This window comes from Cololabis saira, chromosome 10 (genome assembly GCF_033807715.1).
Source record: "Cololabis saira isolate AMF1-May2022 chromosome 10, fColSai1.1, whole genome shotgun sequence".
Taxonomy (NCBI): Eukaryota; Metazoa; Chordata; class Actinopteri; order Beloniformes; family Belonidae; genus Cololabis; species Cololabis saira.
This window is the reverse complement of record NC_084596.1, coordinates 29,876,767-29,903,293: the sequence shown is the minus strand read 5'-3', so window position 1 is coordinate 29,903,293 and position 26,527 is coordinate 29,876,767. Positions and strand designations below refer to the sequence as shown.

At 39.8% G+C, this 26,527-nt stretch overlaps 1 protein-coding gene across 3 annotated transcripts in view; it reads right to left on the bottom strand.

The window, feature by feature from the left end:
• The window catches only part of agap3 (ArfGAP with GTPase domain, ankyrin repeat and PH domain 3), a 142,766-nt gene that overhangs the window by 52,509 nt on the left and 63,730 nt on the right, over positions 1–26,527 (bottom strand). For all 3 annotated transcript variants that reach the window (XM_061732485.1, XM_061732487.1, XM_061732484.1), the window contains exons 3-10: positions 24,628–24,715; positions 19,621–19,706; positions 16,075–16,216; positions 15,730–15,864; positions 11,924–12,051; positions 11,481–11,636; positions 5,813–5,896; positions 1,151–1,255 (exon numbers count right to left, since the gene is read on the bottom strand). In XM_061732485.1, coding sequence (XP_061588469.1) covers positions 1,151–1,255; positions 5,813–5,896; positions 11,481–11,636; positions 11,924–12,051; positions 15,730–15,864; positions 16,075–16,216; positions 19,621–19,706; positions 24,628–24,715 — 924 coding nt within the window. The remainder of the gene's footprint in view (positions 1–1,150; positions 1,256–5,812; positions 5,897–11,480; positions 11,637–11,923; positions 12,052–15,729; positions 15,865–16,074; positions 16,217–19,620; positions 19,707–24,627; positions 24,716–26,527) is intronic.

The window sequence follows — 26,527 nt, the reverse complement described above, 5'->3', positions numbered from 1 at the left end:
AAATCGAAGCATGCAAAGCTATTAAGATGTGTGATTAAGCCACATTCAATTAGTTTCTACAAACAATTTAATTGATGTAGCAGATAGAATTAACAGAAGGTGATTGTGTGGATGGCTTGGCTGACTGCGAAATTAAAGGTTCCCCTCTTCCACTCTGTGGCTGCCTCCCCTCCTTTTCCTTTCTTACTCCTTCCTTGTCTTTGCTCCACTGCTCAAAATGAGCTTGAGCTGTTACCCCACTAATGTAACTGTCTGCCTTATTTCACCTCCCTCTGTAAGTCAACAGATTCAAAGACTCATAGATTGCCCCGGTGACCCGTAATAGCTGTAATGATCAAGAGATAGCCTGTTCAGTCAATTACATACATCACCGTGGCCCGCCGCTGCTCTACTAATAACTGCCTGTAAATTAAACCACTAACACACTGTCAAAGCAACAAGGCCCCCCCATGCAAGGTTCACATCTAACTAATGGGCAAGCTTTAAAAAGTTTTAACGGTCTCATTAGACAAAAACAATGCAGCCAGAGTTGTTCATATAGTGAATCCAAACGATCGTAACATCCGGAAGACGAGACTGGAGGAATCAGAGAGTGATGCGGGGAACTCTCTGACTGCAGCATCGGGTTTCTTGAGTTGTCTGCCGCCAGCCAGCCGAGTGTTTAAGAGGTATTAGCGGCCCAGCGGGATTCTGACAAAGATGGATGTGGGAGGCTGGTCAGGCTTTGCTGCCATGCAGCGAGAACCATTATAAATACAAGCCAGCGTGGTGTCTGGGCATGACAGGCACGCCGCCGCACAGCCATGTCTCCATTAGCCAACATCATGGATGGACACCACAGGGAGGGCAGAGATGACCACTAGGACACCCTGTTTTTTAACACTAGCCTCAAAGCCCTCGGAGCTAGCTAATATGGTCCTTATGAGCGTTGCATACAGCAGCAAGTCTCTATAGACACTCCTGCGTATACAGTTGTAATTCATCCCCTGCAGCAATGAGGCTGAAATCACATCATGGGGATTGTGCTGATTGAGAAAAGTCCCACATCAAAACCTCCGGCAGCAAACTCAAGTACAAACAGTAGTGTGACAGACCCTAACTGTGACCGGGGAAAAGAAAAAGGAAAATGAAGAGAGAAGTTGAAACTTACATGTAAACTGGGGTGGTAAGTGAGGACGCCATTATCGCACAGTGTGACGTATTTCTTTTTCCACTCCTTGTTGAGGGATTTGCCACTTCGCTTCAGAAGGATTCCCTGTGAGAGACAGACGCTCACAGTGATCATGCGCTCTCCTAAAAGCAGCACGGTTGATTATGTGAGCCATTTTAGATCTTAAATACCATAAAACAGTGTTATTATTGCCATTACAGATACATTACGGTGGTTGCATGAAGAATTTTCCCTGCAGTGGATCACAAAGCAACTAGACATTGTGCAAAGTGGCAATTATGACGCAAGCAATATGAAAACAAGGGGGAAATTGCAATTAATCACTTGACTTTTCTTGTTCTGAAAGAGTTTAATGGCTGACAGGTTTAATGGCGTGTTAGTTTTTCTTTTGTGACCGTTTGAATTTACAAAGGTGTCAGGAGTTTCTCTGGCACAGAGACCATTTAGAAAAGAAAGACAATCCAATTTGCCAGGCCTCCTCCCTGCATTCATACACATTACAAGCTGAACTCTGGAAGACCCCACAATCCTGGGATTTGAGAGTGTGATCTCCCCTCTTCAAAGCCCACTCAGGTTTTATTCTATTCTACTTTATCTTTCGGGGCCTTTTAGAGCTTCAGATGGTTTCCTTATCTGCTGAGTAAATCCACTGGTAAACAATGCAGTTCCTCTGCTGGAGGTGACCAAATGCTGCTGAGCGCAAGGGCCAGCGGGTTCTCTGGGGTTAAATAGCGAGGAGGGGCCCGCTTAATTAGGGGATTAAGCTGGGCCAGTGTTTGTGCTTTTATAGCCTGGGCCCGTGTGTGAGCTAAGAGGGGGTCGAAAGGGGTAGTGTTTTTGCTAGTGAGGACTATCCTGCAGGCTTTAATCCTGATTAACACATCAGGAAGAGCTGACCCTCAATGACCTGTGCACCAGGCTGTTTGCCGACAATCATCCTAATCCCAACCCTGATTCATCTGGGCTGAGGGTGGCGGTGGCAGGGTGGGGAGGTGTGGCTTCTTATCTTTTATCTTATACCTGAATGTTTGCAGCTTCTTGCGAACCATGTTTCCATTTGATTGTCAAGCAAATGATGTGTTGAATATTGCTGCTACAGTATTTACGGGTTTTGAGTAAATAAACAGAAACTATGGACTGGGTGTAACACCACATCAGTGGTTGCAGAGCAGGCACAAAGCTTCCAGAGAGCTCAATATGCCATGTTTTAATAATTTCATGTCATTTCATTATTTAAAGCTTTCAGTCATCTGAGATTTTTGCAAAATTAAAACCAATTTGTAAAGGTTTCCATCTCCTCTAAAAACTCACTGCAAACACGAGTGCCTGGGAACAAATCTCTTCAACTCATTGTAAAATAATTAAACTCCAGAGCAAAGAGAAATATTTCCAAACTTTATCCTAAAGTGAAAAAAAATCCATGCAAGACTAAGACAATGCATAAAACAGATGTATATTGCGGAAATGCGTTGTATTTATTGGTAAAATTACCGAGCAATTTGTGAGACTCGTCAGGCATTTCGGTAAATTTAAAAAGTCATTACAATGAGGGCGGTAACTACTAAGCAAATATCCTTTAATCTGTATATTTATTCATTTTATTTTAAGTAATTGATTAAGAAGTAATTAAACAAATTTGCAACCTGTGATTTTTTACCATCTAGAAACCTCCGTTTTGTATCAATACATTTGATGATTTTTCAGGAAGGACTGTGTCCTTTGATCAATGAGTTCCTGAATGGAGAGACTCTTCTCAGTTTGATCAATAAAAGAAGTGTAAACACTTTTTAAATGACTCTCTAATCTTACAAAGTAAATGATCCAGTCAAAGGGCCTGTGGCAACTTCTTAATGTATGTTTTACAAGCAAATATGTTCCATCTCGCGGTCTTATCGGAGCATGCACAAATCTATACATGTAATCAGTGAGGAACTTCTTATAATTTATCGGAGTTGTGGTGCAGATCAATAAAGAGCTAAGACAATTATGAGAAGATCAACTTTTTTCTGTTTATTTTATTTGAGCAATTGCCCATTATAGATGTTGACATATTTCATTCATGGTATGATTGGAGATAATTCATAGTTATGGCCATGTCTGCTGCCCTGGATTGGGCACGGCAGTGTTTATGTTTTCACATGAAAGCCACTGTACTTGGACTGTTGTGCTTCTCCTCCTATACAAAAGACATGGGTGTGTTACAGCCCGCGATGATATGAGGAAACAGGGCGATCATCTGACGCGCTCTCTGTGTCGACACAATTGTCATATCTACGCTGAGGAGATAGTGTCTCTCCCTTCTTTTGTCGGATGACCAGGAGAAAAGCTGCATCCTGCTGCTGTGGCTGACTGATAGCTTGGCCCTTTGTAACATGTCAGGAGAGAAGGGGAGGGGGGAAAAGTGTGTTTCGGTGTGTGTGTGTGTGTGTGTGTGTGTGTGTGTGTGTGTGTGTGTGTGTGTGTGTGTGTGTGTGTGTTGGGTTAGGGGGTGGGAATCAGGATGGGGCAAGAATGCTGCTGAAGAGCTGCTGGCAGCTTCTCAGCGGTGAGCGCATTGTTATCCTTGCTCACTATTTTTTATAGATTGGAGGGAAGGGGGAGCAGAGGGGGGGTGGTATTAATGTGTAATTTGGCCTGATGGGGCGAGGGAGAGGGTGAGGGAGTGGTGGTAATTAAGACCACATTGATACTTTGATCTCCTTCTTGATTGTGCATTTGACTGGCCTGGAAATCAGCTGGTTACAGCCCACATCTGCAGTAAAACTGCCCCTACACACCCACACACACACCCAAACCCTTTGTAGATAAAGGTGAGTGTGTGTGTGTGTGTGTGTGTGTGTGTGTGTGTGTGTGTGTGTGTGTGTGTGTGTGTGTGTGTGTGTGTGTGTGTGTGTGTGACAGAGAGGGGGGGGGGGGTTGCAGGTTAGCTATCTTGACCAAAGTTACCCTGATACTTGTGAGACTGGTTATGGACTTTTATCTTCAGTCTGGCTAGATTCTGCAGGAAATTACTCCAAATTCCCCGAACCACAAAAAAAAAAAAAAAAAAGAAGAAGCAGAGATGTGACATTTGGAGAGTTTGCATTATGATTACATTTCTGTTTTAATGGGAACATTTTGCAATTTTCAAGCAGCTCTGCTTGTTTTTATACAAAAGATATCTAGTTTTTTTCTTTCATTTTCAATCCCACAAATTGTTTTATTGTTTAAGCGCATCTCTTCCATCAGCCGCAGACATGTCATAAGATGGATATTGTCTCCGTAATACATTCAAAAGGATGGTTCTGATTGAGCAAGGCGGCTTGGAAGCATCACCCTGCCATTATTTCGGCTCGGCCGAAGCCCTGGCAATTTTCTCCCAAAGGAAATGAGGAGGTCTGGCTCAACAAGTGCAAAAGAAGGACATTATCTTCTATCATCTGAAGTAAAAGAGGATAATACGAGGATACTGACCCATTTTAAAAAAGCCCTCAAATAATCACGAGTGATTACTAATCAATGTGTCCACTTCTTTTCCTTGGGTTACACTTGGACCTTTACACATGATCCTTAGACTCGGTGTTCACTACCATACAACTGGCCCAATTTACTGCCATTAGTAAATATGTAAGAAATAAAATAAAATAAAAAATATCAAGTGGGGTGCAAAAGAAAAAGATGTCTCAAAGAGATGAATAAAAACAAAATGATTAAAGATCTTTCTGGGAAACAACAAAAAATCTTTATGACGGATAAACAAGAGCTGTATCTCAGCAAAAGAATATGTCAAAACAGGTAAGTATCATCTAGTGTAAGATTATGTGCATACTACAAGATCGGATAAATACACAAGTATCTTTAGTTAAAAAAAATAATCTTTTTTACTATCTAATTAAATAATCAGCCAATTATGGCTGTCCAAGTTGATTATATGGATACGCATGAATGATGTTTCACGCCAAATTACTACCAACATGCAATTAGAAGCAATCACAATAACGATTATTTTGTGTGTGTGTGTACATTATATATATATATATATATATATATATATATATATATATACATATATATATATATACATATACATATACATATACACACACACACACACCCACACACACACACAGAAAATGCGCAATTGTTTAATGAAATGTGAAAAAAAAACACTATGAATGTGTGTGTGGGAGATACACCAACTGACAAATAAATACATTTGTCAATATCTGGGGCTGTGATCACTTTGTTATCAAAAGTACGGTAGTAATTTTAAGTCAGCTTTGAGAGAAAACAATGTATATTTTCTCACCCAAAAAGCAAGTGTCCACCTAAATATACATTTTTAGGCAATTCTTAACATCAAAGATGCATTAATTGGGCGTATACAGTACCTAATAAAATATCTATAACTAACCTGTTGTGTCTTTGACGCCTATGATTTAATGTTTTATGATCGCTTGAGCTCCTGTACAAGTGTTGCAGTATTTATTATGTTTTGTCGCCACCTAGTGGTCAGAGTAACACTTCACTGAATCGTCCTGCCACTGTACCTCAATAAAACCAAATTAAACCAAACCCGTGGCTGGGACAGAAAAAAACCCAACCCATACTTACCAAGGGAATTATGGGAAATGTAGGAAAAACATCAGTGCAGCTGCTTACCTGTTTGATAGGTATGGCCCTTCCACTGCCTATGCTGTCTGTTTTACTGTCAACGCTCTTTGCCTGTTCACTGGCTTTCCGTGACTGCAAAAGAACAAGAAAGTCAGTCAGCGACACCCTGAAAACGAGGCAGAATGAGAGCTGCGGGGCGTGAGGTGGGAATAGTTGGCTGTGTTGGGGCTTGTGTGGGTGAAGCAGATAGACTGGGGGTCAGAGAGCGGGCAGGTGAGGGAGTTTGTGTTTTTAGCATCTGCAGTATTTTTTTGGAAAAACTCGGCGTCGGCAAAATAAAATTTCCAAAAGAAGCACAAAATGAACAGACAAGCAGACTAGCGGAACAAACAGCAGTAACACCGACGTGCAAGTTAAAGGAAAAGAAAAGAAAAAAAAAATCAAACCAAGACCACACTAGACACATCTCAACACAGAGGAGAGCAAGGACGACCACACACTGAGTCATGACTCAACCCTGAAACCCTTCGGGGGGATCCTTTCCTCTGTTTGAGACCCAGAGCAGGCCCTTAGTGCACCTGCAGACCAACTGCTGTGCAACCCAGTGAAGAATCAGCTGTGCCTTTCACAATATTCACATTGACAAAGGTTTTTGTAGAGTGATAAATGCGTTAGGTTAGAAAGGAGAGAAAGGAAAATAGTTATTTTAAAGACAGCTTTGATGCAGTGGCGTCCTCCAGGGTTTCACCTGCAAAACCTGGCAGAACATAAAATCCTTTTGCAAATTCAAGCAATCCAAGTGTCAATAAAAACAAACTGACATTAGAAATTCCGGTAGCGCCTGTGGAGGTAAAAAATGGTCAGACAGCATTCATTGCTTTCATGGAAAAAGAATCATTTAAACATAACCTTCCCACCCCAACAAAAATAAAGAGATGAGGTACATTTAGGGACAGACATGAGTGTGTATGGTCTCACTCAGAACATGAGAAATGTCCAGTCACCAATGGATCAGAGGTAGAGTCTGAGTTCAAGTAAACCAACTCTTGCATTTATATATTTTTTTCAAACATTTTATTTTTTTAATGATGACTTGTTCAGCTTCTATACAGACACCATACAAAGCAAGTCACAAATTCACTTCAAAATATTCAACAGATTGAGCCAAACATTGCAGTTCCCACAAAATATTGGATGAACAATAAAGGCATTATTTCATATATTCCTTATATGTATGTTCTTTTTATAGAGAAGCATTGTAAATAAAATACAATACAAGATATACAGCAGTCTATATTTTTGTCAATCCGTTCATGATAGAAAAGTGATTACGCAAGAGTTCATAATCTCTGTACCGAACATAAACTGGGAAAAATGAAAATAAATAAGTGAATAAAAAACAATTTTAAATGCAAAAATAAATAAATGAAATAAAAACAATATTACGTTTAACTACATTCATACAAGTCGGTGCAACCCAGTTTCATTTATTGGTAACTTTTGATATAATGTCCCTCATCAGCCTGACAGCCTAAGCTAATTTTTTTATGAAGGCCTTCATAAAATCACCCAAAGTAACTCCTCTAACATACCTATATATGATCATACTTTTATACCACATTTTCCATTCCATTCAATGCTTCAAATATGCCCTGGAAAACATGAAAAAAAAATCAAATAAAAGCAGACCAAACAAAGGAAGGGAAAAAAACAAAAAAAACAACAACTTGGCACATCTAGTCCTTGAGTCCTCATTTATGGGAAAAGGCAGTGTGATGTCATGAAAGGAAAGGTTGTGTCCTTTGGGTGGCTGGATAACAGTTCCAAGAGTGACTTGACTGTACAGCGTATTTTCGTATGGCGTGTCTGAATGAGAGCGAAAGCTTGGGGAGGTGGGGTAGGGTGGGGTCGGGGCAAAAAAGGTGGATGGGGCGTTTCCAGAAGAGTCCCTACAGTCTGTCTCACTTGGTGATATTAGACAGTCTACTTTGAGTGCCATCAAACACTCCACTGGACTCGACTTTTAAGCTGTGTTAGGCGCAAAGTCCTACGGGTTCCTATGCATCACCCTGAATGCGGTAAAGCACTGAGGGTAAAGCAGCAACATGCTCCTCAACCAATAACCTCCTCTCTATCAGGATAAGCAAAGCAGGGGGACTCTTTATTTTTAACCATCATGCTCTTCTAATTCGGAAGGAGTTGGAAAGCCCTTTTTGTTGAAGAAAGGTTGGAAACAGAAGCACAAATCTGCAAATATTAAAAAACAATGTGAAATGGTTATATATTTGCTGTAGTTTTGTTTATGTTTTGTCTCATATGTGGCGAGATCCAGCAACAAGGTAAGGAACTAAAATAACGAATGGGAAACACTGGATGGCAGACATCAATAAATGGGTTGAATTTGTATGAATAAATGAAGTGGAATGGAATTAAGTATAAAAAATACGATATTATTTATCTATCTGTTTTCAACACTAAGAGGGACGCACGGTCTGAATATGACAAGAGAACACAGACAGACTACAAAACAGATCATTTAGTTATTGACCATGGAAGCACTAGGAAAGAATAATGTGTACTCTGCTGACACCTAGTGGCCGATGATAGTTATGGTCAAAACCAGCTTGAAATGATTGTGGTTGGTGAAACTGATTCGCGAGAGCAGAGAAAAGATGAGGTGACGTCTGATGTGAAGCTTGGAATTTTAAGTGCTCACTTTAAAAAAAATAGCCAAATATATTTATTATGAAGGGAGGAGCGGGGCTTTTCTAATATCTGCTGTTTTAGGAGCCAGATTCAGGATGGGTCAAATATCTGAACCCAAAACGAGTCACTTGCATCGTCAAAGACTATTGACTCAATTAATATTGCAAACTATGTTTCTCTGTTTCCACAGTCCCAATCCCAGAGCCATAAATGTAACACATTTTAATCTGTGATTAATAGCTGGACTGGATCTTGTGTGTACGATTCTGAAATTTTATCTGACATTAAGGCATTTTTTTTTTTGTTGTTGACATAAAGTAAACTACTTACAACAGTGTCTGAATGGTAACCTGTCACCTCTCAGTGGCTGGTGGTGCTTTTATAGGACTTGTCAACACAGAGGTAAATGTAGTTTTAAAATGGTCATGGCTAGGAAATGGGCGTCTTCGACATTGCTGTGTTGATGAAACATTTTCTCTTTTTTTGTCGTTTTGTAAAATGGCAAAAAAAAAAGTAAAAAAAAAAAAAGAAAGAAGTTGTCAAACTGCAAGTCTTCCTCTCCCGAGCCCATTGTACTCTTCAAGCGACACTGAAGAAATGTTGACGCCGCCCTGTCAACTTTCCGTCCTCCTTCTCCTCCTCCTCCTCTCCTCCCTCCCCCTCCCTCCTCCCACCCTTGGCTCGCTGCTCCTCAGAAGGTCATGAGCTGAAACTCCCGCTCGGCTTGCCACTCTGGCACCCACACTGGGTAGGTGGCGTGCTTCGGCATCTCCATGACACGGACGGGGAGAGGCTCATTTCTCTGGTGGACATGGTTAGTCACTACCTAGCAGGGGGAAGGGAGACAACAAGGGGAGCTAGCACACAGCCTGTACTGCTCGGAGGCCACAAAACCTGCGGCTCCCACAGCAGCTCGGGTAAAAGGATGAAAGCAGTAGGAGAAGGAGAGTAGAGGGGATAGATAAAGAGGTAAAGAGAAGGAGACAGGGGAGAGCTGAGGGGTTGGAGGCAGCAAAGATACAGAGGACGGAGGTGAGAGGGAAGAAAGCAGGTGCAGGGAAAATGGACATTTCAGAGGCGGGCAAAAATAGATGTAGCAGGGAGGAGTTAAGAAGGATCTAATCCAGAGGTGTTTAATCCAGGTGCCATAAAGTAAAAATCCAGTCCAGCAGTTGTTCCAACCGGTCACTAAACCAGCTCCTCTGCAGGTAGATGGTAGGTCGTTAGTGAAAGACCCTGTTCTAAATGTACAGGCTGATCCAGAAACATGGCAGGGTTTTTACTTCATGGCACCTGGATTATCCACCTCTGATCTAATCTCACGTAACCTGATCTTTGCCTCGTAAAGCTCACAAAAATCCACAGAAGAAAAACCTAATAAGAATTACCGTATTGGCCCGAATATAAGACAGGTTTTTTTGCATTGAAATAAGACTGAAAAAGTGGGCGTCGTCTTACATTCGGGGTCTAGACGTTATACCCATTCACAACACTAGATGTCGCCAGATATCTTTAAAGCGAATGCTGAACTTAACTCCCCAGGCCAAAGCGACCCCCTGTCACGAATAATAAAAATAAAAATAGCAGTAGCATGAAGAAGAAAAATAAAAAATAGCGGTAAGAAAGAAAAGAGAAGAAAATAAGAGAAGAGATAACAGAAAATGGAGAAACGTAGCGACAATCTGGAGAAAAGTGGGTCGAAGAAGTTATGATGCAAACTTCAAGATCATGATTTGAATGAGGCAAAATAACAGGCTTTTTCTCTCAAATATATTGTTATAATCATTTGTTTCAGATGTATTGTAATTATTTTCTGTATAAAAATTTAATTTGGTGTTAAAAAAAAGTATTTTTTCAAATTTGAGTCTTGAAAAAGAGGGGGTCGTCTTATAATCAGGGTCGTCTTATATTCGGGTCAATACGGTACTAAACTTCAAGTCAGCATGTTAGGTTTTTTTTCTGGGCAAAGAAAAGCGCTCCTCAGAACTGCTTCCACTGATTTGAAGGTCTCTGGTTTCTCTGGTGAAAATAAGGAGGCTAAGATCTAGCAACGGAAGATGGGGGAAATGCTTTGCAGCAAAGAAGAAGGCTGGTAAAGGAGGGAGGTGAGAGGAGGAAATAGGGTACAGGCTGGATAAAAAAGGGCAAAGGCTACAAGTAAAAGACAAGCTTAGGACGGCTAAGGAAATTAAACTGGTTAGTACACACATATGCTACTGGTTAGAGCAAAGGGTAGATATGACAGGACATGGGGTAAAGAGGAGGCAGGCAGGGGCTGGGAGACTGGTGGGGTTTGTTTTTTTTTTACTTTGGTGGTTTAAATACAATCGGAGCCAGAATTGTGAGGACTGGGGGAGCTATCGAGATTCAGCGCGTGATCTGTGGTCGGTTCGAGTATTTCTGTATGAAGCTCGGCTGTCGGAGGCTTTGGGCATGCATTATTAGCGGGCGGCGTGTAACGAGGCCACAGGCTGGCCTGGGTTTTTTTAGCTTAGCTCGATGGGGGCAGGAGAAGAGGCGGTTTGGTGCTGCTTTCTCTCCTTAGAAGGGAGTTTCACTGCAAATAAAAATAAAAAATCTAGCAAAAATAAGAGGAGTGGGGTGTGGGGGGGAGGGGTCAAAGATTTAGACAGCGCAGAGGGCACAGTTTGTTATGGGTGGGATGACAAACTTAATCCACTCACTACATCCAATTAGAAAAGAAAAAAAGGACATGAAGAGAGTTGATGTGTTTTTCCACAGTGCTTATCTTTGACATTTGCTCCATGGTTGAATTTTGTTTTTTTTGGAGCATTTCGGGGATCTAGTATGAGACCTATGAAGTCTTTTTCTCCTTTGCCCATTGTGCTGTGTGAACAAGACGCTGTCTTTGCCTGCTTTGGAGGCAGGAGAGGTGGCTTTGATGCGTTTTTGAGCGACCTGTCTCCCTCTGGTGGAAAAAGTGTGCCTGGCACCATGCCGTCTAGTAGTGCGAGTGGGTGTTGCTTTGCATCAGCTGTCGCATACTTACTGTGAAAATGTTGGAGCGGCGCTTCGACTGCTTGCGGATGGGCGTGGGCGTGTTGGAGGCAGCAATGGTCTCAATGCGCATCTCCCGCTGACTTATGCTGGGGGTGGAGGGAACGGAGGAGGAGTAGTCACTGAATGCGCCCCCACCGTTGGCTGCCTGGGGAATGAGAAAGATTAAGAGGAACAGACAGAAGCAGAGGAGGGAAGGGAGGACGAGAGAAGAATAGGGGGATTGCAGAGAACAAGGAATGAGAGCAGGTCAGTTGAGGACGATGGGATGTGGACATGATTTCCCACACTTGAAAGGTGAGCAATCATTATGAGAGCGATTACATAAACTGGAGGCTTTTTTTTTCATTTATTTTCTTTTACATAATTACATGAAGACAAGAGTATTTGATAAATAAAAGAGAGTGGAATTTATGCTGTGTGACTGGATCTTACCTGGTTCATGTGAACGGAGGGGATGGAGGCAGCGGGGACTGATGAGTGGCTGGGAGAGTTGGGGAGGGATTTGCATGGACCAATGGAGAGCTGCTGCTTTTTCCTCATGGCCACAACCTTCTGGGCAACTGGAGACAAACACACGGTAACAGACTGTAGACTGGGAATTCATGCACTGAGATCAGAACATCATGAATCATACTTTGCATATATTTCTGTACATTTTAAGTGACGCCGCTCTACTCTATCGTTCTATTTCTTCTTTCACTATTATCTGAGATGTGAGCATCCTCATCTGCTACAATGTGATCATAAAAAGCTCTGTTTAGAGAATATACAACATGTGACAGACCATAATTGTATCAGGTTTGCTTTTAACCCAAGTAAGTAGTTATTGATGTTCCATTTTCTCATTTTTATGGATCCGTGAACCCGTTCGCAAACCCGTAGGTTCAATATTCACACACACACACACCACCTCCGTGGCTATCTTCCTTCTGTCTGTGTTGCAGTGATTTCAGTTAAAGAGACTGTTCAATATTTACCAGCTCCCGGTGTGTATATTGACACTAGAGTTACAACATCCATTAACTGCAGTTTTCAATCATTTTTATTTTAAATCCACAAAGAAAGTCAGCGCAGCAGAGCAGAAAGTAACCTCAAGCAAACACCAAACTTTATAGTAAAAGTGCAAACGTTTGAGGGTTTTATTATTATTGTAAGTGCCTGGCAACACTATGGGCAGAATGTGTCCAGACCAGGGTTATAATAGTTTTGAATTATTCCATTTTTCAGATTGTTTGATTATTTCAGTTTAGTTTTAGTAAGATGAACAAGCACATAAGTAGTTTTAGTTTAGAAAAATTGGTTAGTTTTAGTTTTTTTTTTTGTCTTAGTTTTAGTCTTCAAGGTATGGACTTACAGATCAACAAACAAATCTGGCATGAAAGGATCCTATCAACAGTGCCATACAGAGCAAAAATGCTTTATTCTTTCTTTTGAGTAATTAGCATTAGGAAAAAACAATTAGCGATTAGAAAGATGAAGCCGCAAACATAACAAAGAGGCAGGAAATGAAAATGAAGGTTAAAGCTCCGACAGGAAACTTTTGGGGGAAGTTGTACTTAGTTGTGTTACAAGTGGATAAAAAAAACAACCTTTTGCCACTGTCTGTGCACAGAGCTGTGCAAGTCATTTTGTTTGAGCTTAACATCTTGATCAAGATACTGCACCTAAGCCACTTTCTAAGTAAAAAGAGAAGTAGCAGCTACATAGAATGGAAATCCTTTTGTTAGCTGAAGTTATTTTGTTGCCATCGATCAGTAAACACAAAAACACTTGATAAAAATCAGTTCAACAGAGATACACGTACATTTACTCTGAAGAAAACAACTGTCTCCATCGCTGGAGCCATTCTGGAGCAATTTATGCATTTTTGGCCATACTGACATTAACATCCCAAAATAAAGAAGCCCCTCCCTCAAGTGAGAAGAAAAGATGAATTATGAAATGATCTATGAATTTGCATTCTGGTCACTTTTTCCGCCCCGTGGTAGGATGCACCACAAGCATGATAAAGCACCCAGAACTTTATATCTGTAAATATCCGGACTGAAAGGAAATAAAGCCTTTAAGCAAGCAAAAACTGTCAAAGGCATTACAGAAGGAATTGAGCTTCAGGAATTGTCACTGTTTGGTAAAATCACAATTTAAAGAACTTATTTGATCAAATAGTTTGAAATATCAAATCATTTTCTTTCTTTTCATCTGGCTGGATCACTTCTTTGGGGATGGCAGGCAAGGAGACAGGCCATGGAGGAATTCGTCAATATACATTGTTTTCTTTTGAAGACACAAACGTACTAAAAATAACTGTGGAATCCTGATATCTAACATTTTTAGACTATTAAAGGGGACTCAATACGGCTGCACCCCTTTAAACGCTCTTTTTCTGGTTCTTGTGCCCAGTTTCTTACTTGTCTCTTGCAGGATCCAGAGTGGATGAGATGTTGTAAAAACTAACAACTGCAACCTCACATCAGCACTGTCGCTCTTGTTAGGAACGGTGTTACTACATCTGGATTAAATCCTGATATTAGGACACTTCACTCGATACTTATCAAAGTGATTAAAGCAAAAATGAAAAAAAAAAAACTAAAAACTATGACTTGTTTTTTCTTCAAAGATACACTCCAACAACACACATTAGTGGAACCACCTCGGGCCGTTTGTTTTCCATTAAGGTAATAAGGAAGGCACAGCTCATCATATCTCCTGGGAAAATAAAGGTAACGCTATTTCCAGGAAACGTAATAATGTAAAATGATGCATGCATTTTTGTGTTTTCTCTTCTTCCAACAGTGTGAGCTCAGCCAAATGAGAATATTGTAACCATGTGAACCGCCTGCTTTGCTATGCAGTAGGTGCAACCCATCATTTAATTCACAGCACGCTCGACTGTGTGGAGCAGGGGAGCGGGGAGGAGGAGGGAGGCCATGTTCGCGTCTGTGTGACGTGAATTAGCATTGAGGGGAAGAGAGATGATCGGAAATTGCTCCGACAGCTGGGACCATAACGCCCGGCTGCCTGCTGCACCACAGCAAACACAGGGAGACGACAACAGCGATGCAGATCGACTTCTCCTGACAGCCAGCACCCTTTTAATTATTTCAAATTGGGCTTAAGGTAGCAATTAAAGCAGCGACGGATAAAAACACGCCTGTGAATCAACAGCGACTGAAATGCGCAGCGAAGCACTGCGTTACACATTCAGATATTCTCTAAAAGGATGACAGACTTTCAAAGGAGCTGCAGCCTTCGGGGATAACGCCCTGAAGAACCGAGTTCTTAAACAGCAGTTTCAAGATTTTAATTATGAATTCTGGGACTCAGTTTTACAGAAACTTTTAAAAGACGTTGTATATTACCATTTATAAGCAGCTCCGTGGACAGTTTAATACATCTAAATCATGAGTTAATTGCCACTTTTCAAAACTGCAGTGCTGTCAATTATGTTTAATGGAACGTAAAACAATTAATATATATGTAAAAACTAAAACCAGTGTTATATTAGTTGTTAGTTATCATTCTTTTATTTTTACTCTTTTATATTTATTGGATTTTTTTTTTATTTCCTAGATTTTATGATTTTTTTCTCCCACTAGGGGAGTTTTTACCTGCCATTGTTTATGTTATGTTTATGTAATAATTGCTCGGGGTTTATGTTCTGGGTCTCTGGAAAGCGCCTAGAGAAAACTTCTGTTGTAATAGACGCTATACAAATAAAATTGAATTGAATTGAATTTTCAGTCTACTTTTTGATTTGATTTAAACCACCAAGTTGAAGAGTGCTATACAGATAAAGATTGATTTGTTATTTCCATGGATTTGTTGATTTAATTTTATTTAGATGATCTCTACTTACTTGTCATATCTGAGCTTGTATAAAAGATGAAATGTGAGCACCTTAGGCTTACGGTTGGGGGAAAAAATGGAGATATATTCAAGTTTTGAGTTAGATTCTGACAATATTTTCACTTTCATTCCACCTTTATATCAGATTAAATGTTCTGTTATTGATCTTGAATCTGCAACTCAATTTTTGATTCTCTTATTATGACATTTGAAAAACTGAAACCAGGTTATTCCAGTTTCTAAATTGACTAATTATAATCATTCTATACAATTACATATAAGTAGAGCTTTGGCGCTTGCATTTAGGCCTGCTGCACCCTGCAGCATCATTAACGTTAGATCGTAGACTTCCAGTCCAACCCATCTGCACTCCTGCAAATGTTCCCTCTCACCATCCTGGAAGACTCTCTCCACATTCAGCCCATAGGTGGAGCAGGTCTCGTAGTATGTGCAGCGCTTCAGGTCATTTGACAACTTTCTGGCCCGAGAGTCATCAATCACTCTGGGGTTGGCAGCACTGATGGCATCTAACGGACCAGAGTGAGAGGAAAGAATTCAAATGAGAGTGTAAGGCAGAGCAGAAACAAGGAGAGCTTACAACATGGAAAACAAATACAGTGGTGAACAAAACAATTATGCGTGTGTGTGTGTGTGTGTGTGTGTGTGTGTGTGTGTGTGTGTGTGTGTGTGTGTGTGTGTGTGTGTGTGTGTGTGTGTGTCAGAAGTCAAGTAAACACCTTGTGTTCCAACGAGGACCATGGGCACCTCAGCTGTGTTTCTGTAGCTGGATAGGCGCAAGAAGTAATTGTAGACCGTTTGAAAGCTGATCTCATCCTCCAGGCTAAAGACGAAAACCACAGCATCCACCCAGGCAGCGAACTGATGACAGAACAAACATAGTTTCTTGAAGCACAGTGAGACGTTAGTCATCTCATTGTTGCCTCAACAATAATCACATTAATCAAGCATTAGATCCACTGATCCACACCTGGCCCTATGAGACATTTATGAGCCTTTATCTTTTAACCTGGAGCAATGCATACACTAAATCAACATTTTCAAAAATTCACATAAACCATTTAAAAAAAAAATATTGATAAGCAAAATTACCGGTAAAGTGTAAAAATATAACCGTAAAATGTAATTTGCACATGAAAGCCTTTCTTTTCTTCCATGTTGGTAATTAGTTCAGAAACTGAAGCTTTTGTGGAAGATTTTAATTTTAAAAGGGGCTTCATTTCTTTTCTCTATTTTTAAATGAGACATCACATCACAAGTTAAATGTGTTTTGTTGTATTCAGACAAGTACGAAAACTAAGATTTTTGTGGTGCAGACATATGTAGATGTAGAGATAAAGGGGTAAGAAAGAAATATGTAATTTTAATATTAACCTTTTAAGGGAAAACAAGAGACATTAATATATCTAGGCTGATTTATAACACAACTGCAGGAAATTATGTATCATGAAAAAATAATGAAATGAATAAAAAATAAACAGACAAAGAAATACAGTCCATGGTTCATAGGGATTAAGTGTTTTTAATTATTTTTACACATCACGTCTGTCTCCTCCCTGTACTTCAGATTTTCAACCAAAAGGGGGCAGTGTTGTAACAGCCACAATACAATGTTAGGATAGTTTTGAGGCAAAGTATCTGAAATTGCTAAAAAAAAAGCAAAAAAAAAAACAATTACTCATTTAACGCAGATGCTGAATTACCAGTTTAAACCAAAAAAAGAAAGGATGGAAGAAATCGTCAGCCTCTGTTTGAAAAAGTTCAGCATAACTTAGAGTAATGGTAAGAGTGACAATGTGTGGCTATTTCCCTGTGTCGTACTCTTTTTCATTCAGCCATCACACTGGCCAAGACTCCAACATGGAGTGCATGGCAAATCAAGCCTCCGAGCCACAATTGTGAGTGGGAACATAATGGAGACCTTTAATTATGCCACTAATTACACATGCAGCTGACAAATGAGCCAAACTCTTCTCTATTCCTTTATCTCACTGCGTGCAGTGGAAGTGTAAATCAGGGCTCTGCCAGGCCAGGCATGAGTAGCTGCTGAAAGAGCTGCTAGCTAAACTCACATAGCAATTTTACAGGCACTATTAAACGTGGGGAATTTAGACTTTGTCGCTTGAATTTGATTATAACTTTTGAATTTTTTCAAATCCTTCTTGATATCTTTTTAGATTAATGATCCACTTTAAGCAGAGAAAATGTCAGTGATTGTATATCCAGGAGAAAGTTAATGACTCAGTGGGCAGATATTTAGCTTTTTTGTTCATATAAATGTTTACTATAAAAGGTCGGTGTGGCTGGCCTGTTTGGGACTCATGAAAATAAGCTACACAACGCTGATATAACAAATGTATCAAAGCAATATAACTATACATGTGTGTAATGGGTTCTACACTCTCATTCTATTTTATGTTTTTTGCCAATTTTGCTGGAGGAGTGTGCCAAATCTCCATTTAATTTCTGTTAATTTCTGTAAAGGTTTAAGCAGAAATAATCCTCTCTCACTTGTGACCTTGGCAATGGTTGATGGTTGAATTATTATTTTTTATTACAGTACGATGTTCACTGAGCTGTACTCCGGATCAACTGCGGTGCAGATATTTTCTAGAGGTGTTTCCTGCAGGGTGGCAATGAGAAAGCAAATGTCTGCAGCTTTCACTCCAGACTTCTTGCAAATACTTCCCAGCCTGCTCTGAGTGAGGGAGCTCCATGTCCACCCCGACCATTCGGATGACCCGTTTCTTTATTTATCACTTCAGCCGAATGTATGCTCATTTTTAATGTCATGTGTTTAGTAAATTAAGGCTCCCTTTTGGATTATTAACTTGCAACTTTCTATTAATATTTATCATTTTGCCCTTTTGATCTGATTTTCATTAGTGTTTTCTCAGGGGTCTATCCCTCGGTCCACTCGGTGATCGCTATGTGGAATGCATCAACTGCAGTTTAGGGAAGGGGGAAAGAAAGACATTTTTATGCATCTCATTTTACAGTTACTTTAAAATGAACTTTGGCCTTGCTTGTTTGTGGTAGAGTTCATCTCTATCTCAAGTCCATGCAAATTACAAACTGATGGGAAAGGTAAAGTTAAACCTTTACCCTTCCTATTAGCAACGCAGTTTAAGAAAGATGTACCGTATTTAAAGCTAGTTTTAGTTAATTCTGCCTTTCGGTTTGTTTTTTGTTTTTGTTTTATGAAGATTAGGACGTGCACAAACAAGATAAATATCAACCTTTTATTTCATGGCAAAATATAAATAGATGTGATTTTTGTACTGTTTTCTGTAGAGGGAAGTACATTTGGAGATGATAAGATGAGGGGTGAAACTGGACCGAATGGGAGTGACAAGGGATTGTGGGTATGATACAAGAACATGAGAAGGTGCCACAAGGGTTACTTTTGTCTTTTTAAATAGAAACAGGATTCAAACAGAGGAGATAACTTAAAACAACAACATTTAAATGACACATTTAAAGCTCTGATGTGAGTCACTCCAGTAAATTAGGTGGCGTTATGCACCCAATCATTGGTTTGATTCTCAACTGTTTCAAATTTTAGTAACTAACATTGCTTTATTACATTGCTTACATTAAGTAAGATCTAAAATGAGAGCCCAGACTCGAGTTATCATACTGTGGACTGTGTTTGTTCTTGCTCTTCAGAACTTCAGATCAACCTGTCCTGATCAACAGGAATCAACGCCAGACACTCCCTCATAAAACTTCTGGAATATCACCAAGGGAAATATATGTGGAGGTAGCAGTTAATCCTGAGCTTTAACTGTGAACGCATGAGTCAGCCAGTACTGTACGTGTACCAGTAAACAGTAGTTGCCCCGTGCTCTTTTCTGCTGATGCTTTTCACTTTGTCAATGATTTTGTGGATGCATTCAGAGTCATGCGGCACCGATCGGGACCAAAGTGGGCTCTCGCTCATCCCCTTTAGTCTTGAGAAACTAAGGGAGGGATGCTCAAAATGCACACCATGGCTCATCAAAAGAAAAGCCCACAAACTATTAAGCAACATCAGTTTTTTAATTCCCAGTATGTGAGTGAGACAAAATCATTTCTCAGTTCTCTTCGAACTTCAGATAAAAATAGAATGAGTGAATGTTGCCCTTTTGACCACTAAATGATTTTTGGCCGGGCCTACTCGTGTTTTGTGTTTCTTTCGGAAGGTCAACCGCAGGGTGCTGTCACACTTCCAACAGATGGAGTTTATTTTAAAAAGACATTTAAAAAAATTCCACATCTCTTACCTGCAATTCTGGAGGCCCCCCTTCATCTCTGATCAGAAGTAGATAGCTCTGTCCATCCACCACTATTTCTTTTTTGAAACGTCCACCTGAGGGAGAAACATCATTGAGACCATATTGAAAAATCATTTTTTAAATCATTTTTTGGGATCAAATCAGAAAAATATAAGTAATAGCCAAGCAAACCAAAATGTAATATCAAAGCAGAGGTCAGTATGGCTCATATCAGTTTGGGCAGATTTCTACATTTAAGTGCAGTTTCTCAATTTCGACCTCTTGAACGCATAGCTGCAGCGATCGTGTGGCGACAGGAAACCAGGTCTCTGTGGAGCCAATTATGTGGGCGACAAATTGCCATTTACCACGTCTAGAGCATAGTTGCCCAAGGAGCCGGCGACATGTCGCTATCACTGCTCTGCCACGTGTCACGTAAAGGCCAAACTTTCACTTCACAGAGGCCGTAAAACTGCTAATTCAACCCACACTGCTTTAATGCATGAGCAACACCAGGTTTGGTTTGTTTTCTTCAAAATAGCTTCCTGCGTGTAATGAAACTGTAAGAGAGCAGGAACCTCTGTTCTTTTTCTTAACTATGAAAATTGAAGTATGGAAGAAAAAAAAAAAGAAGCAGTGAGAGATAAAACTGGTAATATACTTTATTCTGAGGTGCTTTACTTCAGGTCATGTAACGTCCACAGGATACTAGACGGGAGTGAACACCCGGTTTCCATGCAGCCTTGAGGTTCTCTGCCCTTTTCCATCTTTTTTCATATAAAATGCATTTTCTTTGCCACTAGCAAAGCCTGCTGCAGATAAAGGGGGGACCAATGGTAAAACCATACAGCAAATTAGATTTTGCATATCATTTGAATGGTTTTGCGATCCTGTAGAGATTAAAAACATTCAAATGAGAAAGTTGTGAAGTCAGAGATGTCCCAGGGAATGAAAGCACAGCTTTATGAATACGAAATTACGCTGAAAGCAATTTGACAGTACTGAATAATTCAAACCCCTTAAAAGCTCTTGGAGTGATTATTAAATATGTCCGAAAAAAGGATGATGCTGTGTATAGCAGATGTGCACATAGAATAAAAGTGCATGTTTTACACTTGCTTTGGAATTTCGAATGATCGGAGAACAGCGTTGGGAGAGCTTGCTGCTCAAATAATCTACTAAGAAATAAAGATCACACATCACAGAGGGGAACTACCGGCCATGCAGTAGCTGGGGGCTGTAATTTTTAATTGGCAGACAGTATTTCCTGTGTCAGCAAGCGATAGATATCCACTTGAGCCATACTTCCACGCTGTTAAGTCCACTTTAGCCCACTTGGCAAATAGGGGATTCTCCCAGCTTCTTGCAATGGCTCCGGAGCCGTGCTTTGATGCCGATTGTGTAACAGAGAGAGAGGGAGAGGTCGATGAAACACCAGCCAGCTCCTTGTTTCTTTATTTATTTCGCTGAAGTCACAGAGCTTTGGAGCTTTTCAGACAAAGGAATGAAAGACTATGCATATGCATGTTTGAATCTTGTTTGAGAAGATGAGGAGGATTTCTGTTACACAGTGGGATCAGACCGATGCAGAAAGCCAGAGATGTATCAGAGCACAGAGTTTGTTCAGAGGCTGGCAGCACGCATGTACCTACGGCAGAAAAGATTAGAAGGCAAAAAGAAACCAGCAAGGCGTTGACACTATATGGTTCTGGTGAGAAAAAAACAAAAACAGAGAAGAAATTGGAAGTAACGATTTTCCATTACATAATCATCCAGGAAGCTGTTGTCTTTATTTAGAGCTGAAGCAACACAAGACATCTGAGGAGAAAGCCAGGGCTGGGAATAGACGAGGGAGACTTACGACAGCCAGGTCATTAGCTGCTGTCGTTTGATTCGTTGTTCAAGCTCAACTTTGAATTAAAAAAAACATTTGACTAACACCCTTGCACACAGAAGGATGGATAGTTTGTAGGCTTGGTTAACACAGAGTAAGCATAGTCTGCTTTACACGGAGGCTTAGACCTTGACACAGAGCCACAATCCGACAGAGCTCCATCCGGTGTTGCCATAGCAACAAACTCCAGTACCTTCTTTCAGATATCATTGCAAAAGCCCAGGAACAAAAAAAATAAAAAATAAATACTGAAGAAAAAAAAGCCACAGCTGAGTCTTCCTTTGCTGGACGCCCCTTCTGCGATGTAAATACTCGAACTGGAGTAAAGTCAGCGGCGGGGCATGTGAGGAACAGCGAGCCTGAGCAGCTACCGGTCATGACACAGGCGTGTTGCATCACAGCGAGTCACCGCTGTATAAAAGAACACGCAGGCACATCTGAACCGACATGTTTCCATGATTAGAGCAAAAAAAAAAAAAAACCCACTGTGGTTTTTTTCCAGCATTTCCACTATTGATTTCTCAAGGACTAATTAAACTATGTGGATTTTTTTTTCTCCCTTGGTGCAGCCAAATGCCAGAAACTAATTATGCGCTTCATGTCTCATCCACACTATAATTACACTAAAGCAAAACACTGCAAACCCATGAAAGATCAGCAGTTAACTCCGAGTTTGCCAACATGTTGCCAGATTTTTCAAGGACGCACCTTTCAGGAACATATTTGTTATGATTGTTTTTCTTAGATAGACCTTCAAAATGCAGCAGGAACGTTAACTGACAGAAAGAGGGCTCAGATTAAACTAAATTGAATGGCTCCGTGTGAGTTACCATCTCTTTTAGAGGGATTAAGCTTTTTTTTTTTTGCTTTACTGGTTCTGACTGTTCACCATGTTTATCACAAGAACCCTCCAAGTGGGAACTAAAACACACGACGATGAGTCTTTATTTCATTAAAGTCAACATACCAGTATGTGGAACAACTTTCATGCATTTAAATGTAAAATCAAAGAACAGGACTTGGCTTTAAGTACTTCTAAGTCTTTTTTTTCATACATACATTTTAGTTGATTTTATTTCTTGATACATGCTTATTCTGTTGGTCAAGACTCTGAACAAATTATATTAATTGGCATGTATTATTTGATTAACTTGGTTCAACACACTGGTTGTGAAAGGGCTTTGAGGGACTTTGGTTTAAGATCTCAATTTGACACAAAGACTGCAACTTCAGAAACTCCTCAGAAATGTGATGAAAGATTTGAGCTTCACCTTCGTGTTTTAACAGTGATGAGTCATCATTAGGTTCATTTACTGGAAATGTTATGCTTTGTCATGATCTCATCAGCTTTAGTGAAGAGAAATAAAGCCAATTTCTCAACTGAACCAAGCCAACAGTCAATCTTGGCACCAGACGCTCAGAAAAGTCACATTTTAAATATTCTTTGACAAAATTATTATAAAAATGTCTTTGACAGGAGCCCAACTTCATACAAAAACATTACTCATTTCCTAATACGGTTATCACTCTGTGCAGAGTCAAGCTGTGAGTCAGCAATCTTGACTTTTCTTTTTTTCTGGTGGAAAAATAAAGAAGATTAATGTAACACCCTGAATGCCCGTGTGATTCAACCACGACAATTCTGAGACAAAGACTGCTATTGAGCAAATATTAATAACTAAAAATTATTTATGGGATGCTAAAAAGCAAAAGGTATTCACAAAGCAGCAATAACCCAACGTTGGTGCTTGGAGGGCTCGTTTACATTTCTAGTAAGTAAGTAAATAAACTTTGTTTATACAGAACTTTTGATTTTGATTCACAAAAGGGCAGCAATACGGATAAAAATAGAAGCATAGTTAAGAAACATACAATAAATACAAAATGCTGTGATAAAATGAATAAATTACAATAAAAACGCTATAAAATCCTGCCTAAATAAGTGTTTTCATTAACATATAACACTAAGTGTAACAAATATTTTAAAATCAAGTCTAAATGTGACTGGTAGCCAATGAAATGAAGGTAAAAAGGAGTGACGTGTGAGCTGTCCCAGAAGCCCCTGTGTAAAGCCTTGCTGCAGCCTTTTGAACAATCTGGAGCCGATAAAGAGCAGACTTTTCTGCAAAGTTATGAATTCAAATATTTACACATTATTACAAACAGGCTAATGAAGAGAACTAATATGTTACCGAGGAAGATAATCCAATTAAAATGTTGCTTTTCGGTTTCCGGCATGGACATCTTGTACAGGAATCACTGCGCCAGTTGTTTTTCTGTAATTATTGATTGATCTTGCTCATCAGCTTGGAGGAATTTTAACCTTTTCTCGTTCAACAGAGCAGCTTAAATTTTGCTCGTGGTGGGTTTCTTCACGTGGGCTGCTCGCTTCAGCTGCAACACTTCTGCTGCATTAAGGTCAGGACATTCACTTCATTCTTTTTTTCCAGCCACTATTCCAAGGTACTTTCTGGTTGGCCTCTCGCTATGCGACTCACTTTTTTTTCAAGGAAACGTCTTGTTTTTGGGACATTTGTTCTGACAGTTTTCTTTAGAATTTGCTCATTTCATTCTGAAGTCATTATTGTGTCGTTGAACTTGAATTGTTCTGTCTTAGAAAGAAGCAAAACAGGGCCAAACCATTACACCACCGCCATGTTACAGTGATCAGATCATGGTCTTATTCTGGGAATGCAAAGGCTTTAATTTCTCCAAACATGGTGTTGCTCATTTGAACAAAAACTGGTCTTGTCTGTTCTCAAAACACTATCACTAAAACAACTATCAGAAATCTCTTATGCTTATTCCATAAAAATGAGAAACTAAATCACAATGTGTAGTATTTTTTTCTCATTTCCTAAAAGTGCTGCTTTGTTACCTACTTTTAGAGCTCAAATGTAAATATGATGCTTAAAGTGGTATATCTGCAGATGTTTAGGAAACTCTAAAGGGTCTGCCAGTCTATTGTATAATTAACAGGCATTAAGATCATAAGGGCAATAATAAATATTATGAATTATTTAGAAAATTTTCACAATGCATTATTCAGGATTTTGTCTTATTTTTATCCGTCAAATATGTTAATCCCAGCCTGACCTTCACCTCCTTCAGCAGACTCTTACCTTCAGGAGACTCCTCCTGCACATATGTGCCTGTCAAGTATCGATGCACCAAGGCAGACTTCCCACTGGACAGATTTCCCACGATGCCCTGCAAAAATCAGAGAAAAGTGCCGCGGTCATTACAAATACGGCATGTGTCTGTAAAGGAGCAGCACGCCAGCCTGGAATGCAAACAAACAATGGAAAAAAAAGCTTTCTCCCCTTCTCTCAGAGCATTTCACCTTTTGCTGATCATTTCATGCCAAATTATTCTTTCCAATGCCAAAATAAACAATGAAACCTTGTGCCAAGACTGTGTGAAACATGAAATGAAGACATTTCCTCAACTCATTTCATCTGAAAAGCTTCTGTTTGGCCATCGAGCGTTAAATCTTTTTGGTACAAATATCTTTAAATGATACAAATCGCTAAAATTTCCGAGATAATTCTAGACAACAGCTTTTCCATAAAGTCAAAATGCTAAATCAAAGGCTGACATTGTGGGTTACATTGGTTTAAAACAAATGCATTAATAGTGGTGCCTGTCCAGAAGTCCACATCCTGAGAAGCTGCAGGGCAAACAAGAAGAAATAAATAAATAAAGTCCCCACCTTCCTGTAACTGTTGTGTCTGTGAAAACAAATGAGCTGAAGAGCAAAACAAATGTCCTAATCAGTACCTTTTTTGACCATAAAATGGTAACACAAGTTGTCTTTACTGTGTTATATGTTATGAATTTGTAAATAGGATTCTACACATGTTTCTAAAATAGATGAATATATGTTAAACATTAATTACAAACTTATTTATTTTCTGTACAGACAATATTATGGTCATTTTAAGCTTTAAATTAATATATTTGAGTGTGTCACCTAACTCTTTAAAGATTTTCCTCCCAAAAAAATCCAACCTGATTGGTGGGAAACTGCAGACAGACTGAACCGCTCTATTAGGAAGGCATTGTGCAGATATTTTTTCAGATAATTCTTTTCTCCCGCAGACAATAAATTATCTTTCCTGTAGGCTTTGTGACTATAGAGACTTTTTACATGCACAGAAAGATATTTAACACCCTGAAGATTTGGATGAGACCCACAAATTATAATCTCTTTATTATTATTATCATTATCATTATTATGGACTGCAGAAGACTTTTCCTGCAGCAGCCGACCGTGAAGGGATTTTCTTTTTTTTTCTGTTTCTTTTTTGTGTCTCTCCTTTCTCTGGTCCTTATTCTCTCTATCTGTTCTCTCTTTCCCTGCTCTGCCCAGCTGGCCTCCGGCAGCATGGTCCCCCCTTATGAGCCAGGTCCTGCTCAAGGTTTCCTCCCTCCTAAAGGGGAGTTTTTCTTTGCCACTGTTTGGCTTTTCTCCCACTAGGGGATTTTTTTTAACCTGCCATTGTTTACGTTATGTTTATGTAATAATTGCTCTGGGGTTATGTTCTGGTCTCTGGAAAGCACTTAGAAACAACTTCTGTTGTAATAGACACTATATAAATAAAATTAAATTGAATTATTATTAGTATTATTATTGTTGCTTTTGTTATTATTATTATTATTATTATTATTATTATTATTATTATTATAGTATCCTGCAATGACTTTAGTTGAAACCAAAAGAAGTTTCCCGGAGGGCATTTGACCCACCTTCTATGTTTGGATCTGTGTTAAGAACAGAGTGCCGTAAAAGAAACTACAGTTCCAAGAACATGCCAGTTAAAAACAAGGGGCTTGTTTGATCACGCCCATGAGAGCTTGAAACACTCCAACATACAGCAGTGTGTGTACAGTGAGTGTTGGGCTCCACTCCCTGGTGTCTGCACCAGACCTCGCCCCGGTGCCTCCAGGGCGATGCACGGCAGAGAGGGTGGCCTGCACGTTTGGGGAGAACAAAGGCGATGTTGCACATCATCTCCACCC